Source organism: Gossypium hirsutum, chromosome A02 (genome assembly GCF_007990345.1).
Source record: "Gossypium hirsutum isolate 1008001.06 chromosome A02, Gossypium_hirsutum_v2.1, whole genome shotgun sequence".
In the NCBI taxonomy this organism is placed as follows: Eukaryota; Viridiplantae; Streptophyta; class Magnoliopsida; order Malvales; family Malvaceae; genus Gossypium; species Gossypium hirsutum.
In genome coordinates this window covers 99,543,138-99,559,621 of record NC_053425.1, presented here as the reverse complement: position 1 = coordinate 99,559,621, position 16,484 = coordinate 99,543,138, and the positions used below count along the sequence as shown (strand labels likewise).

The 16,484-nt window shown below is 33.7% G+C and overlaps 1 protein-coding gene across 1 annotated transcript; it reads right to left on the bottom strand.

Annotated features, from left to right (window-relative positions):
* Positions 1-5: 5 nt before the first annotated feature.
* LOC107951662 (probable inactive receptor kinase At5g10020) lies at positions 6-6,256 on the bottom strand. Its single transcript, XM_016886790.2, has 3 exons — positions 4,980-6,256; positions 2,302-3,969; positions 6-794 (listed from the first exon to the last, which is right to left on the bottom strand). Exons 1-3 carry the CDS (start codon positions 5,914-5,916, stop codon positions 217-219), a joined length of 3,183 nt encoding a protein of 1,060 aa, XP_016742279.2. The 5' UTR covers positions 5,917-6,256; the 3' UTR covers positions 6-216.
* Between the last annotated feature and the right edge of the window lie 10,228 nt (positions 6,257-16,484).

The window sequence follows — 16,484 nt, the reverse complement described above, 5'->3', positions numbered from 1 at the left end:
TTCAATTGAGGATCGAACAGGAAACGCTGTCAAATAATCAATGGATGGTAGTCACATTCACTTTACAAGAAAATTTTCAAGAAACAAAAAACAAATCTGACAACTTAACTACCCCAAAATCACAAGAAAAAATAATAAAATATGAAGAAAAAAAGGAAACCCAACAATGTGGTCAAGGAATGATAAAAATGAATTCCAAGACGAATGTACAAAATTTCAAAGGGATATCGAACAGAGATCTTCATATACTTGTCTGATGTTAGGTCTCTCATTTACCGGAAGAATACACCTCAGTGATATGGCAAGCATATCATCCATTGCTTTTGTGTGTTCTTCCCCGCTAGCTATGTCTCTGTCAATACAGTCCATCCCCCGTCCTTCTTGATCGCATAACCGAACCCAATCCGTCAGATCCACCGCTCCTGACTGACCCGATATTATGTCACCTGCACTTCTTCTTGTTAACAATTCCATCAAGATCACTCCTAATGCATACACATCGGCTTTAAAAGATGGGACTGGTTTGGATGTGGAGGCAAGTTCGGGAGCACGATATCCAAGGGCTCCCAGATTCAATATCTGCTCAGCGATTCCAGTTGGTGTCATCAGCCGGTGCAGACAATAATCGGTGAGGCAAGCATGGTAATCAGGGTCAGCGAGGAGTATATTTGTCGGTTTCAGGTTTCCATGTGGCAGCCCTCTATCATGAAGGTGTAACAGACACTTGGCAACTTCCACAGCTACTTTCAGTCTTTGGCTGAAAGATAATGGGTGGTACCTTCGAGGAGTAGTCTCTGCATTAACATACATATATGCATATACGCTGATCAAATGAAAACATAAAAGGTAGAATCTTCAATCACTTTCATGAATTCCCAAAACATAAAGATATATGTGCAATTTAAGATTGCAACACAATTAAAACAATCCCTTATTGCACATTCTTCATTTACAACAATCAACACAGGTGGAGAGTGATGGTTCCAAGAACAGGTTAATGACACCGCAAAGATTCTTTTCAACCTTAAGCTCCATCTTTTGCAAGGAAAGCAAAAGGTTTAGTCACCGGACGGGTGAAAGAAGCAGAATTTAGAAGTTCAGCCACAGTACCTGAGCCTAAACTCTAAACCAGATTCAACATGTCTATGTTTATGCTCCTCTTAAATTACTGCCCTCAATTCTTGCTTGCAGCCATGATGTTTGACTTTCAAGATTCAGTACTTAAGGTTTCTCTGTGCTGACTGATTACAGGTTCATCAGGATACATAAACTGGGTGGTAAAGTCACATTAGTAGTTGCAAACACTGGTGATTATAGGATAAGCAAGGGTGCTTAATTTTTTAGGTTTAATTGACTATCTTTTAGACTTAGAAATTATTGTAACTAGCCAGTTTCATTTGACACTTGTCTAATAATTTGGTCCCCAAGAAGGTCAAAATCCAGATAAGCATCATTGCGTTACTTCCGTCACGCAAAGCATGTTAAAAACATTTGCAAGAGACCTCAACATGACCTCATACACCTACTGACAAACAAGAATATTATTATCCAGTTTGCACGCTTAAAAGTTCTGTTTCTAGGTGCTGTTACGGAAAGAGATGAAGAGACTTGACTTTCCAAATTCCCAAAACATGAACAAAAAACACACTCTGGACCGTATTGAATAAGCAAGTAAATAATACTCCTGCCAAAACTGAGGTAGGACAGCACTTAGAAAGTATCCCAAGAAGATACGAAATGGTTCAAACAAACATAGAAAGAGCTTGTCACAGATATGTTAACTGCACTAAATTTAATATGCATCATCTTACTTTTATTATCACCATAACTTGTAGCAGCTAAGAAAGAAAAAGTTACCAACAGCAAACCCAACAATATTAACATGCAGTAGATTATGAGCAAATCTAGAACAAAAACTAGAAAAATAAATGAGAACCAATATCATAAACATCATAATCCATGTGGTAAGAAGACTTCAAGGATACTAGATATGGCACACCCACTATGTGGGCTGTTGAAAATGCATGGATGAAAATTGTGTTATAGAAAAAATGTAAAAAACATTATATCGATTGTTTCTCTTAAGTGAATACACATTTATATCATTAGTTTTAAAATTTTTAGGATAGTTTTCTTTGGAGTTTTTCTTTTTTTCATTTGAGTTGGTGTCAATAAGTCAAGTGAAACCAAAATCAGCCAAAAGCTTTATAATAGTATAAATAACTAGCAAACAAACATTAAGATTTAGTTAAATAATAAAAAACAACAAAACAAAAATAAAACAAATATAAGAACTCTTACCATAGAGATGCAAAGCCAAGCTATCACACTGGATATAATCTGATAGAAGAAGCCTTTCTTGTTCCCTTGGTCCCCAATAGTATGCTCGGACTGGAACAAAGTTAGAATGCCTCACGGACCCTATCTTTTTAACTTCCTTAGCAAATTCTTTCTTATGTTTAACCAGTCCTACACGCAACCACTTCACAGTCAACATATGTCCATTACGCAGAGTAGCTTTATAAAGAGTTCCATGGCTGCCTCTTCCAAGAACTTCTGCTGGAGCTCGAGATAACTCTTCAATAGTGAATGATAATGAAGTATCAAGAAAGAATAATTCTCCAGCCAAACGATCTGGTGAGTAAACATCCAATGTCACAGGCTGTTCAAATGTTTCTATAACACGTGGTGATGATGCTAATGGAGAGCCTGGGGAGGATTTCCTCCCAGATGATACTGGGTCATTATCTAGTAGATTAGGATTCACAGATGCTGAAGAGGTTGTCACTCTCTCGGCTGCACCATGCTCAACAATTTCAGCAGCAAATTCTTGCTGTCCAGAAACTGACCTAGAATTTGAAGTAAGCAAGTGATCATTTGAAAAACTTAATGAAGTTTGTGGTGCCTGAGCAGTTGAGTGAAACTTGAAACGGGAGGGTCGTGCAAGCCCACCTGACTTTGCATTGCCTCCAGTAGTTGTGTCACTAAATCCACATCTTCCACGAAATTCTTTAAGTTGGGCTCGGTGACATGCCAAAAATACAAAAACAATCATTACAGCTGCTACAACTGAGGCAACAATAATTGCTACTCTAATACTACCCTTTGAACTGTGATGTCTCACATGATCAAGGGTATGATCCTGACTCAAGCCTGTCGGTGGCATGCCCTTGGGGAAAATAAGTAATGAGTTTCCTGGAGAAAATGCAGACCTAGGGAAGCCTCTCAAATTTTCTGGAACAGGACCCGACAAATCATTATTGGACACATTAAATGCACTGAGGCTATTTGAAAGCTTATCAGGGATTTTACCCTTGAAGTTGTTTCTTGATAAATCAAGGTATTCCAAATCACTAAGTTTGCTTAATTCACTAGGTAGCTGACCTGATAATTCGTTGCCTGCAAGATTCAGTAGTTTGAGCCTAGCTATGTTACCAATCTCAGAAGGCAAACCACCTGTCAAGGAATTATTGGACAGATCAAGTGACTCCATTTGGGGATAAGTTGACATAACAAGTAATTCACTAACACGAGAGCCTTGAAGTGGAATTGGTCCAGTTAAGTGATTTCCTGAAAGATTCAGGCTTTTCAATGTTGTAGAGGTAAAGAAACTGCCAGGAATATGTCCACTGAGTTGATTCAAACTGAGTTCAACAACAGACAATATTGGAGAGGTATCCAGTAGAGAAGGCAAAGCACCAACAAGGGAATTATTCCTAAGATTAAATGTGTTCAAATCCTCGAAGTGAGGCAAGTTTGACAGGCTTCCTGACAACTTGTTTGAACTCAAATCAAGATCCACCAAAGAGGCTTCCCAATTCGACATAACAGATACATCACCAGAGATCATGTTGTTACTCAAATCGACCATTTCACAGCTTCTTAGAGAAGAAGGCAAATCACCAGACAACTGATTAGAAGAAAGCTTGAGAACCTTCAAAGTTGTAGAATTAATTACACGAATTGAACCTGTACAAATTTGAATAGATGTAAAATATCAAATGACAGTCAAATGCAAACAGAAGAGAATTTACCACAACATTAGGTTAATCAGAAAACATAAAGGAGTTCAGGAGTCAATTTTGACATAGCAAATATCTACTGTCAAAATAACACTAATCCTAAAGAGTTGACTTTTGCTACATTCAAACAACTAATTGATGGGATTCAGTGATTCACACTTTTCAGATATCCATGTACATAAAAATCTTCCTGGTTTAGTAATCACTACTTTAAGCGAAAGCAAGAAGATTACTCAAACTTAGAGGATGAATAACTGTTACACAGTCTAACTGCCTTGAATCCCCTTAAGCAGGCATCATCGTATATTTTGCTTGAAGCATATCTAAAGCAGACCAATGATGCAGGAAGAGTGCATCTCATTTTCATCATTCCTCAAACAGTATATGTAAAGCAACAAACAAACCAAGAGGAAGCGAATAAAATTCATTTTCCTTTGTTTCGCACTCAAGAGCTTACAAGAACAGCAATGGTGCCTTCTCACTTAAAATTTTGTGCTCTAAAGATTCCACACAATCATTTTAATGCAAGATAGAATGTTCAGCTTCATATTTATGAAAATATACGAATAAAGTGATGGTTTTTTCCCCCTACATTGTGTTTGTTAAGATCATGAATTAAGATAATATATTTCAACCTAATAATTCACATTCATACCTTTCTAGTAAATTACAATGTTAGAAAACCATTAAGTAAATAATTATTGTAAACCAAAATGACAAAAAAAGGAAAAAAGACGTGCATGTTTAACTAGCATTGCTTTCATGGGAAAATCAGAACCTAAAGAACGTATTGCCATTAGTCTCTAACATAAAAATCTTAGGATCAATAACACTATCAATAATTAAAATCCAAAAAAAAGTTACATATTTAGCCTGAAAATTAGTAGCCTATTGACTAAATATTCCAACTTCATTATCAAAAACAGTGAAATAAAGAGAAAAATAAAAAGTCAATACCCGTAAATCCATTGTGACTGAGATCCAACTCTTCCAACGGGACAAAACCCTCTAACAACTCCACTGGCACAGGTCCAAAGAGTTGGTTTTTACCCAATTTTAGAACCCGCAAACCCGGCAATGACCCGAAGCTTGGCAGCTGCCCAGACATGGAGTTATCACCCAAATCCAAAAGCTGCAGATTCTTAAACAACCCAATTGCTTCCGCTTTCAAAAACCCACCATTCAACTGGTTATGACTCAAGTTCACATGACGGATTGTATTAGCTAAACTGGACACATTCTCAACGGGTACAGACAAGCCTCCGTAAAACTCGTTATAACTCAAATCAACGTGTTCAACGTTCCTTAACTCACTGAGTAACTCGCCTATATCGCCTCGAAGCGCATTGTTGTGTAAATCTAACACCCTTAATTGCTGTAAATTTCGGAACCCGCTCGGTAACCCACCATCGAACTTGTTGACCGATAAATTCAAATAGTTTAACCCATAAAGGTCAGCGATCCGACCCGGGATAGGGCCGATGAACTGGTTATCAGATAGATCCAAATGTTGCAACGAGGTTATTGATCCCAATGCGGGTGCAATCCGACCCGTGAAATTGTTGCCTGACAATGAGAGGTTTTGGAGGTTCCTAAGAGGAGTGAGAGTGTGGAACTTGAGGTCGCCGACGAGGCCAAGACGATCTAAGCTGATGGAAACGATGAAGCCGGAGTTGGGGTCGCGGGTAACACCGGTCCAAGAAGTAGGGTCGGGTCGGGTATCCGGATCCCATACCGAAAGCACCTTATTGAAAGGATCGTGTCGGATTCCTTTCTTGAACTCAAGCAAAGATCGGAGCTCCAACGGGTCGAACCTAGATGCAGAAGCCAACCCCAAAAACAAGAGCAACAGAAGTAGATAAAAAGAGAACGCGAAAGAAAAAGAGAGATTCATTTAATTCATCGAGTAGAAAATCCCAAACCAAAGAAGAAGAACCCAGAAACTGAAGCTTCTGCTTGGGAAAAAAAAGGGTTTGTTTGGGATACAAGTAAACTTACTGGGTTTCTTTTAACTTGAAAAATGGAAGAAAAGTAAATTCGTTAAAAATGGCGGTAGGGTAGGGGTGAGAAATGAAGAAGATGAAGATGGTTGGTGGGAAAAAGAGTAAGTATAGTCTGTAAAGGGAAGGGTTAGCCAAAGCCCTTATTTGCCTGTCTTAGCTATGAAAGCTTAAGAAAAAAGATTTTTGTCTCTTATTTTGTTTCCATTTATAATATATTTTTCTTCAGATTTTGCCATTTTGGTATTGCAGAGATATACATACTCTTTACTGTCTCAATTTTTAGTTTTTTTTTTTCTTACTTACTTGTAATTATTGATTTTGTTTTTATGTTAAAACAAGCATGTTTTTTTAATCAACTAGCCAACTAGCCGTTTCATTCTTTTTTATTTCCTATCTTTTCGATTTCTAAATTTAATATATTTTCATCCTCCATTTAGATTTAAATGCAATTATTTATAATTATACCAATAATCATTTTTGGTGGATCTCACTTAATTGAGTTATTATAATCGAAGGATTATAATGTTGGTTTCAATCTCATATTCTAAAGTGCTAAGAAATGTTGTTTACTAGAAATTCTAAAATTTATTAAAAATTACATCTGGTAATCCACAAAATTGGTTATGCTAGTACAAAAAATTCTCTTGCACCGTATTGTGGGTACGATACCATTTGACAGAATGGAGCTAGACACAACCACTACAAATTTTTTACGAACTCTTTAATTCAAAATGTTTAAAACTTCTAAATGTAGTTGAAAGGACATTTGTTATTCTAAAAAAAGATTTCTTAAATTCAACGTAGTCTAAAAAAATTTTGATTGTACTAACATGTTGTATATTTCACAACTTCATTCTTAACTAGAATTAAGATGATCCATACTTTAAAGAGTACGTAGAAGAAAATCCTAATAGTCTGAATGATACAGATTCAAATTTCAACTAAGATCGTAAAGAAATTGCTCAAGGACCAACAATTTAATGAGTAAAGGTTAAATGTTAGAAAGAAAATAGCCTAACAAATATGGAATGATAAAGCAATTAGATAAATTTGCACATGATATTTATTTTTCTTGCTATCTTTATTTGTAATTATATTGTCGACTACTTTCTTGGACTAACATATTACATATGGTGATTTGATTCTAATTTTGTTACTTGTTTAGAATTTTCTTCTCTACTATTATTAATATTTTTATAGTAATTAATATTTAAAAAAATAAATAAATTATGTAACTATATAATTACAAGTTGTACAACATAAGGAATTATAATGTAATTATATTTTGTCAAGCTAAACAAATCTGGAAAATTAAAATTCCTTGTAATTATGAGATGGTGTAATTACTACACCAATATTTATACTTTCACCCAATTACTTTGTGATAAGGATGTTTAAATAGTCGGTTTAGTTAATACTTGAAATGTAAAACTTTAATTATTAACCGACTTGAAGTTTTTTTTCAAATACATTATCTGAATCAAAATATTTCGGTTAATTTGGTCAATTAACCAAAATTTTATATATTTTTACTTTTTGGTTAAAAAATATAAAAAATATATTACTAATGTTTATTTTATATTTTAATAGTTAAAAAAAACTTTAAATGGAGATGAAAACAACAAATAAGACATTAAAAACATGACATAAGTCTTAAAATTTAACAACAAAAAAAAATTAACAAGGACACCATAGAAAAAATCTTAAAAATTTTAAAAAGTAACATAAAGTAAGTCTTGAAAGTTAACAATGATAGCATATAATACGACTAAAAGTTAACAACAAAAAAAACCTTTAAAGTAAAGTTTCGAAAGAAAAGTAATTATCTTAAGAATTCAATCTAGAAACTCTTGATTGTTGAAACTCGAAATGAAAAGGATAAGGATGTTGATTTCGAGTTGGGATGTTACAGGTGCAGGGTGAAGTTTAAGTTAAATTTGAAAAATGAGTTGAAAAATAAGGGTTAAGCCAAAACAGAAGGGAAAAAGAACAACAACAAAAAGACCAATTTAACTGCTAGGGTTTTTTACTGTTTCAATTTCATTTTTTTGTTAAATGTTTAATTTTAATGTTTTTTCTTTATTATTTTTGGGTCATTATTGGCTTGTTACGTAAAAAATGGCTTGTTACGTAAAAAAAATTTGCAGTCCATTGTTTTCATATAGTAGGTTATCTTAATTATTTATATAAAGGGGAGTGCTATATATATATATTATATATAATATATATTATTTATTTCAATTAAATATTTAGTTTCGAATTGAATTACTCTATAACTGAAATTTTAAAAAATCATTATTCGACCTTTGATCGAATTAAATTCAACCACCGACCGATTAATCAAATCAGATCAATTAGGTCAATAACCAAACTATAAACACTCCTACTTTGTGATATCTAAACACACTCTTAATATTTTACATATTTTTAACTGTAGTGTGAAATAATTGATAACAAAATGGTATAAACCTTCTATTGACACTAATCTTGATTTGATCATTAACATATGATGAAAATATAGCCACACCACTTACAGAGGAGTTGTCATTTATTAATATTGGGACTATAACTGCTATCTTGGAAACTTAAACCTGAATGAATTCTGTGTGGAGATCTCAAGCCATCATGCTGTTAGTGAGAGTTGATGTAACAATCTTTTTAATATCCAGGTATTCATGAGTGAGATTGATTGTGTGGAGCAATGCATAAATGGTGCAACATTAGGGATTTGAAGATGTAGGGCATCGGGGAATTGCAACTCTATTTGGGTTTTGTATGCTTTGCTCAAACATACAGTTTTGACTTCAGTCAAGTTAGGTTAGTGTTTGATGTTTAAATACTTCGGATCATATTTTCAGGGGTTTCAATTATTTTGAATCTTAAATGAAGTTATTTTGAGTTATTTGTTTAAAATATTTTGTGTGTCATAATACATATTATTAAAAAATATGAAATTGACAATTTCGTGTCTAAAAGTGTCTCCACTTCCTAGCCATCAAATATGTAGAAGACAATTTCCATATTTAAGGTACTGACAATTTATTGAATGGTTTATATGGGCTATGTTGAGTATACATTAATGATATCTATCCCATCAATGAAGTCACTTGAGGAAACATGTTTTGGAGATTGGACCAAATTTGATCACCTTTATCTAACCCCTTAAATTAAGAAAGTTGGATTGGATTGAATCACTGAAGACTTAGTTGTCAAGAATCATTGTTTACTTTGTTTATTATTATATTGTATTCAACTTATATGGTGGCTACTTTTACAGGGCTTGTGATAGATCCTCTCTATGTTAGCAAGTCTCAAAATATTCTTTATAAATTGAGAATACTAAATCTACCAAGCAAGTAACTTCATTGTATGAGTGCATATTGATAGTAAAATCTTTGTATTGTGGTTTTACTTGCTGAATTCACAATGAGTGAATTTAGTGGGGAGAGTATATAGTCTTCAAAATACAAAGGTAAGAAAAATGGTCACAGGATGTATGATATATCAGGACCACAAACCAAACAGCGTAAACAACTTCCTTATATTCTTTGTTTTGTTTTTCCATTTAGTGTTTGAAGGATTACTTTGATTTCATACTTCGTAATTGTTATCACATATCAATTCAAAATACTACTATTTTAGCTTTTCAAAAAATATTTGTGTCTTAAAGTTAAAGTTTTAAGGACCATTTTACCAATAAAAGCCCATTTCCTACTTTATTTACGGAAATGGGCCACTTTTTTCATTATTTACTGGAATGGGCCAAAAACACTAAAACGTGTCACGTAGGAGCGTTTTAAGTGGAAATTCCAGCAAAATGCGTCTCTGAAGGAGCAATTTTTCCATTTCAGTGAAAAATGCACAGACGTGGACGTGCTGTAACACCCCTAATCCTTATCTGTCACCGAAACATGATTACAGAGCATTACTTGGGCTTACGGATCAATCTGACAGAAAATTCAAATGTTTCATTACATATCAATATTCATAATAAAACCAATCAAAATCATATTTATTGTCTCTTATAGGAGCCTTTGAAGCCCAAAATACGCGTTAGAAACAAGTCGAGACTAAATCAGAAACTCAGAGAATTTTTTCGAAAAAGTAGAAAAGTTTCAAAGCTGCAGGGGTCACACGGCCGTGTGGCCAGGCCATGTGGGCATTCGAAATAGGGACACACGGCTGTGTCTCAGCCCGTGTCTATACCTGTGCAACTCTCTAACTTAGGTCACACAACCAAGTCACACGCTCGTGTGCTAGGCAGTGTGAGCATACTAACTTGCATTCTTAAAAGATACAGGGGACACACAGCCATATCACCTGGCCACGTGTCACACACAGCTGAGACACACGCCTGTGTCTCTACTCGTGTGGACAAAAATAGGTCATTTTCTAGGCCACATTTCTCACCCAAATTGACACCAACCTAACCTCAACAAATTGCACATCAACAAGCCATAACAAGGCTTTCAACACAAACTAAAATTATGTCTTAAACATGTATTATCACCACATACAACCAATATGCCGTTAGGCACCTCATATGACAACTTAAAACATGTCAACCAAGTATCCAAACTTACCTAATTAACCTATCTAACCAAGTTACCAAAGTTCACTTTAACTCAATTGTATACATACATATATCACTTATACTAACATCACACTCATACCTTAATTTCATATCAATATGTATGTTGGTTATATAAACAAAATGTTATTCATAATATTTACATAAGCTAAATTTTGACCAAAATCGAACAAAAGCCTATACATGCCATATAAACCGTATTCAATGTTTCAAAAACTATCGGGATAAGTTGGATAGTGTAACTTGAGTGCTGATCCAATCGTCCAACTTTCTGAAAATCTACAAAGACATTAAACAACACATATAAGCTTAATGAAGCTTAGTAAGTTCGATAGGTTAAACATAAATCTTACCGAACCTACTATAACAAGTCAAATAAATAAAATCATTCATGTCAACTCCCTGCCATTCACAAGTTCTATTAATAAATACCTCTATATTCAAATCAATACAAAAATACATAACATGTCTTTCAAATTCATTAAATAAACCACTTTACCGAAATTTTCCATTCGAAGAACAACTTACGGATAAAGAGTACATCGTCAACAGAAGCTCATAAGAGCTGGTCCTCCCGAATATGCCAACAGAAGTTCGAAAGCTGAACAGAAGCTCGTGAGAGCTAAACAAAAGCTCATGATAGCTTAACAAAAGCTCGTAAGAGCTTAATAGAAAGTAAAACACAAGAGTTCTCAACAAATGCTGAACCCCGATTTACTTGTGAAAAATGTCATTGTCTCCTCCCAATACCATCATAAACCAAAATACGAATATACTCAAATCCCGCGTTCCATTCAAACCAAATATCCAATTTAATATTATAATTCCAACAATGGCTCATTTCCAACAATAAAATAAATGCATAAAAAAATTATACAAATAAAAAATTTTAATCATACAAACTTACCTAGACTAAATTGTAGTAATTGTAGAAGTTCAGGGACTATTTCGCTATTTTTCCTTTTTCACGAGTATCTACTGGATCTTGATATGAAGAAAAAATATGAAGAACCAACTTAAAGAGCTCTCTCCTATGTCGGTTTAAGTTGAAATTGAAGATGAATTGCATAGAAACTTTTAGAATTTCAAATTGTATATTTTAATTTCACCTGAATTTCTATTTTGCCATTCAATGGCTTTATTTTATTAATTTCTCTTCATATGCCGCCTCATCACTTTAATTTAGGTATATTTACTACTTAAGTCCTTCTTTATTTATTAATCGAGCCATTTAATCACTTTATTATTATAATTAGCAAGTTTTACATCTTTTTCAATTTACTCTTTTTAATTAATTAACTATCGAAATATTAAAAATTTTCAACGAAACTTTAATACCACCTTAATGACACTCCGTAAATATTTTTATAAATATTTATGACTCAATTTATAAAAAAAAGGTCTCGATACCTCACTTTCTAAAACCACTTGACCTAAGGTCTTACCACTCGAACATAATAAATCATTATGAAATATAAATTATCAATTCAAAAACCATTTTAAAATCATATTTGACTTGTAAATATTTAATAATAATATTTATGAACTTACTCACTGGATTTTGTGGCCTCGAAACCACTGTTTCTGACATCATTGAAAAATCAAGCTGTTATAACTTCCCTGTTTAGAAAATTTCTTCCTCAAAATTTGTTACCTGAAAATAAATTCGGATATTGTAATCTTATTGATTCTTTAATTTCCCAAGTAGCTTTTTTTGAACCATGTCGATACCACAAGAATTTTACTAATAGTACTCGTTTATTTCACAATTCTTTGACTTCCCGGGCTAAAATTCTCACTGGTTCCTCCGAATACGTCAAATCTGACTGTAGCTCAATCTCACTATGAGGAATCACATGTGAAGGATCAGATCTGTACAGTCTCAGCATCGATACATGAAACACATTATGGATTTTCTCGAGTTCAAAGGGCAAAGCTAATCTATAATCTACAGGGTTGATTCTTTCAACAATTTCATGCGGTCCGATAAATCTCGGACTCAGCTTTCTCTTCCTGCCGAACCGTAACACTTTTTTCCACAGAGAAACTTTTAAAATTACCTTATCATCAACAACAAATTCTATATCTTTTCTTTTCAGATCCGTATACGATTTCTAACGATCAGATGTAGCTTTCAAACTGTCTCGAATAATCCGAACTTTATCTTTAGTTTCTCGGATCAAATCAACTCCTACATCTTAGATTCACTCAGCTCAGAACAATACAACAGTGTTTTACATTTTGTCCCGTAAAGAGCTTCAAATGGTGCTATTTTTATACTGGATTGATAATTGTTATTATATACAAATTCAGCTAACGGTATATACTTTTCCCAACTACTTTCAAGTTCGAGTATACAACATCTCAACATATCTTCCAAAATCTGAATCACTCGTTCTGATTGCCAGTCAGTCTGAGGATGAAATGCTGTGCTAAAATTAAGCTTAGTGCCTAGAGCCTCATGAAGTTTGCTCCAAAATCTCGATGTAAATCTCGGATCTCAATTTGAAATAATGGATTTCAAAACTCCGTGTAATCTCACAATCTCATATAGATATAGTTTCGCTAATCACTCAAGTGTAAAGTCTGTTCTAACTGGAATAAAATGTACTGATTTAGTCAGCTTATCAACAATCACCCAGATCGAATCTTTCTTTCTTGGAGTTACAGGTAAGCTAGATACAAACTCCATCGTGACTCACTCCTACTTCCATTCAGGAATCATAACAGGTTGTAATAAACCCGTTGGTACCTGATATTCTACTTTCACCTGTTAACAAATCAAACATTTAGCTACAAACTCACAAACTTCCCATTCCATACCTGACCACCAATACATCTGTTTCAAATCACAATACATCTTCATGCTGTCCGGATGAATAGAGTGTGTACTACTGTGAGCTTCAGAAAGAATATCATTTTTCAAATTTAAATTACTCGGAACACAAATTCTATCATGATAACGTAATGTACCACTATCATCAACACTGTCCTCTGAATTTAAATAATTCTGAATGATCTTTCGTTTCAATACCAACTTCGGATCGTCATCTTGCAATTCTCGAATTCGTTGTAAAAATAGGGGTTTCGTTCTCAACTTTCATTTCTCGCCATATAAATAATGTCTCAAAATCTTCAAAGCAAATCCAATTACTCGAGATTATGTATAAGATAATTCTTTTCATGCAACTTTAATTGCTGAGAAGCATAGGCTACTACATTTCTTGACTGCATCAGTACACAACCCAAACCATTGAGAGACGCATTACTATAAACAACATACGCTACTCTAGATTCAGGCTGAGTCAAGACTGGGGCTTCCGTCAACATTTTCTTCAGCTGATCAAAACTCTGTTGGCATTTATCGGACCAAACAAATTTAACATTTTTCTGTAATAATCTGGTCATCGGCAAATCAATAATCGATTTCTTTTACAAAACGTCGATAATAACTTGTTAAACCTAAAAAACTTCGCACTTCTGAGACATTTTTTGAAGTTTCCAATTTATCACAACAGAAACTTTACTTGAATCAACTCAAATCCCTTCAACTGATACTATGTGACCCAAAAATCTAACCTCACGAAGCCACAATTCAAATTTACTAAATTTTGCGTACAACTGCTTTTCTCTCAAAGTTTGTAGTACGATCCTCAAATGTTGTGCATGCTTAGATTCTGTCTTGGAATAGATTAATATATCGTTAATAAACACAATAATGATCTATCCAAATGAAGTTGAAAAATCTTATTCATTAAATCCATAAAAGCATCAGGGGCATTAATGAAACCAAATGGCATTACCAAAAACTCATAATGACCGTAACGAGTTCTGAAAGCAATGTAATAGCCCGGTTTAGACCCTAGTCAGAACAGCGGTTTTTGGACCATAAATTCGAGTCAGAAAATATTTTAATATTATTTTCCATGCTTATAGTATGTGAATTGATATGTGTGAAAATTTTGTGAATTAATTTTATTGTTTGAGTGTCCAATTTGACAAAAGGACTTAATCGCGTAAAATGAAAAGTGGCATGCTATATGTTAAATGTGCCTATTTGTTATGGCTTATTAAATGTGAGGTACTTATGTTGTAAATGGACCCTTGGATTAATGAATGGACAAAGTTAGACATGAGTTAGTGGATTATTAATGTTATAATAAAGGGTAAAACTGGTAATTGATAATTATGTTATTATAATTTAAACAAAAGCTAAAATTTAGGTCATTTTATTTCTTCTTAACCGAAAATACAAAATAAAAAGAAAGAAAAAGACTAAGCTAGGGTTTGGCACTCATTTTACTCAATTAAGGTATGAAATTTGTTTGGTTTTTGATGATTTCTATGTTTTTGTGATTGTTGCTTTATGTACTAGCTAGCCCGTACCTTAATTTTTGAATTTGTTGATGATTTTGAAAGTTTCCATTGATGAATACTTGAGTTTTTGAATGTTTGATGATGAATAATGAAAGCTTGGTGCTTGATATACATGTTTTATAAAGTGATTTTGAGTAAAAATGCATATTAGGGATTAATTTAAATGTGTGAATAAATGAAAGTTTTGGGCTACTAGGGACATTAGGAAGATTCAGCTAAGGCATGGTTTTGATGAAATTTTGTATATTTGGTGTTTTGTGTATTAAGGACTAAAATGTCAAAATGTGAAATTTTAAGGGCTAAAGTGTAAAATGCCCTAATTATGTGTTTATGGATTGAAATGAATAAATATATGATTAAATGAGTTAATTTTTAATTCATATAGATCAAGAAAAAAAGGAATCGGATTTAGATCGGGAAAAATCGAATATAATAGAGTAATCGATCCGATTCGTCTATTTCGAGTACAAGGTAAGTTCGTACGTGATAAATGAAGTTTTAATGCTTTAATAATACATAAATTGTATATTTGCAACTACGACTATGTACGACGACAAGTCTACGATGTTTGGCACTTAGTGTGCATTTTGAGATAGCTTCGGCTATATACAACACTCAGTGTGCGAATTGAAATAGCTTTGGTTTATGTGGCACTAAGTGTGTGATACCGAGATAGCTTCGGTTCAATGTGATGTCACTAAGTGTGCGATATAGTTATAGCTTCGACTAAACATTTATGCACTAAGTGTGTGAGTTCTTAAAGCATTGAAAGATTTCCGAACGATTTAACGTAATCAACAAAGAGGTGAGGATGAAATAAATAAATAGGGGAAAGTACAGGTATGTACAATACCTATGTGGTAGTTGATACTATGTGTATGAAGCTTGATGAAATGATATATACATGATAAATGATTATGGATTAGAATTGAATGAAAAGATAAGAACTATTAAGTGTTTATTAGTTGATGATTTAGATAATATGAACTGTTGAGTATTTTTGGTACGAACTTACTACGCTATGAAGCTTACTGTGTGTTATTTGTCTATGTTTTATAGATTATTGAAACTACTACGGACTCGGGGATCATCGGGAATACGTCATCACACTATCGATTATCTCGTGGTATTTTTGGTAATGCCTTGTAACCTTATTCCTGCGTCGGATACGGGTTAAGGGTGTTACATTCTTTGGCACATCACAGTCTTTAACCTTCAATTGATAATACCCAGATCTGATATCTATATTCAAGAACACTGCGGCATCTTTCAATTGATCAAACAAATTGTCAATATGTGGCAAAGGGTATTTATTTTTTATTGTGACTCTGTTCAATTGTTTGTAGTCTATACACAATCTTAAAGAACCGTCTTTCTTTTTCACAAACAAAACATGTGCACTCCAAGGAAACATGCTCAGTTGAATAAACCCTTGATCTAATAACTCTTGATATTGGTGCAGTTCTAGGAATCAAATCAATCACAAACTCA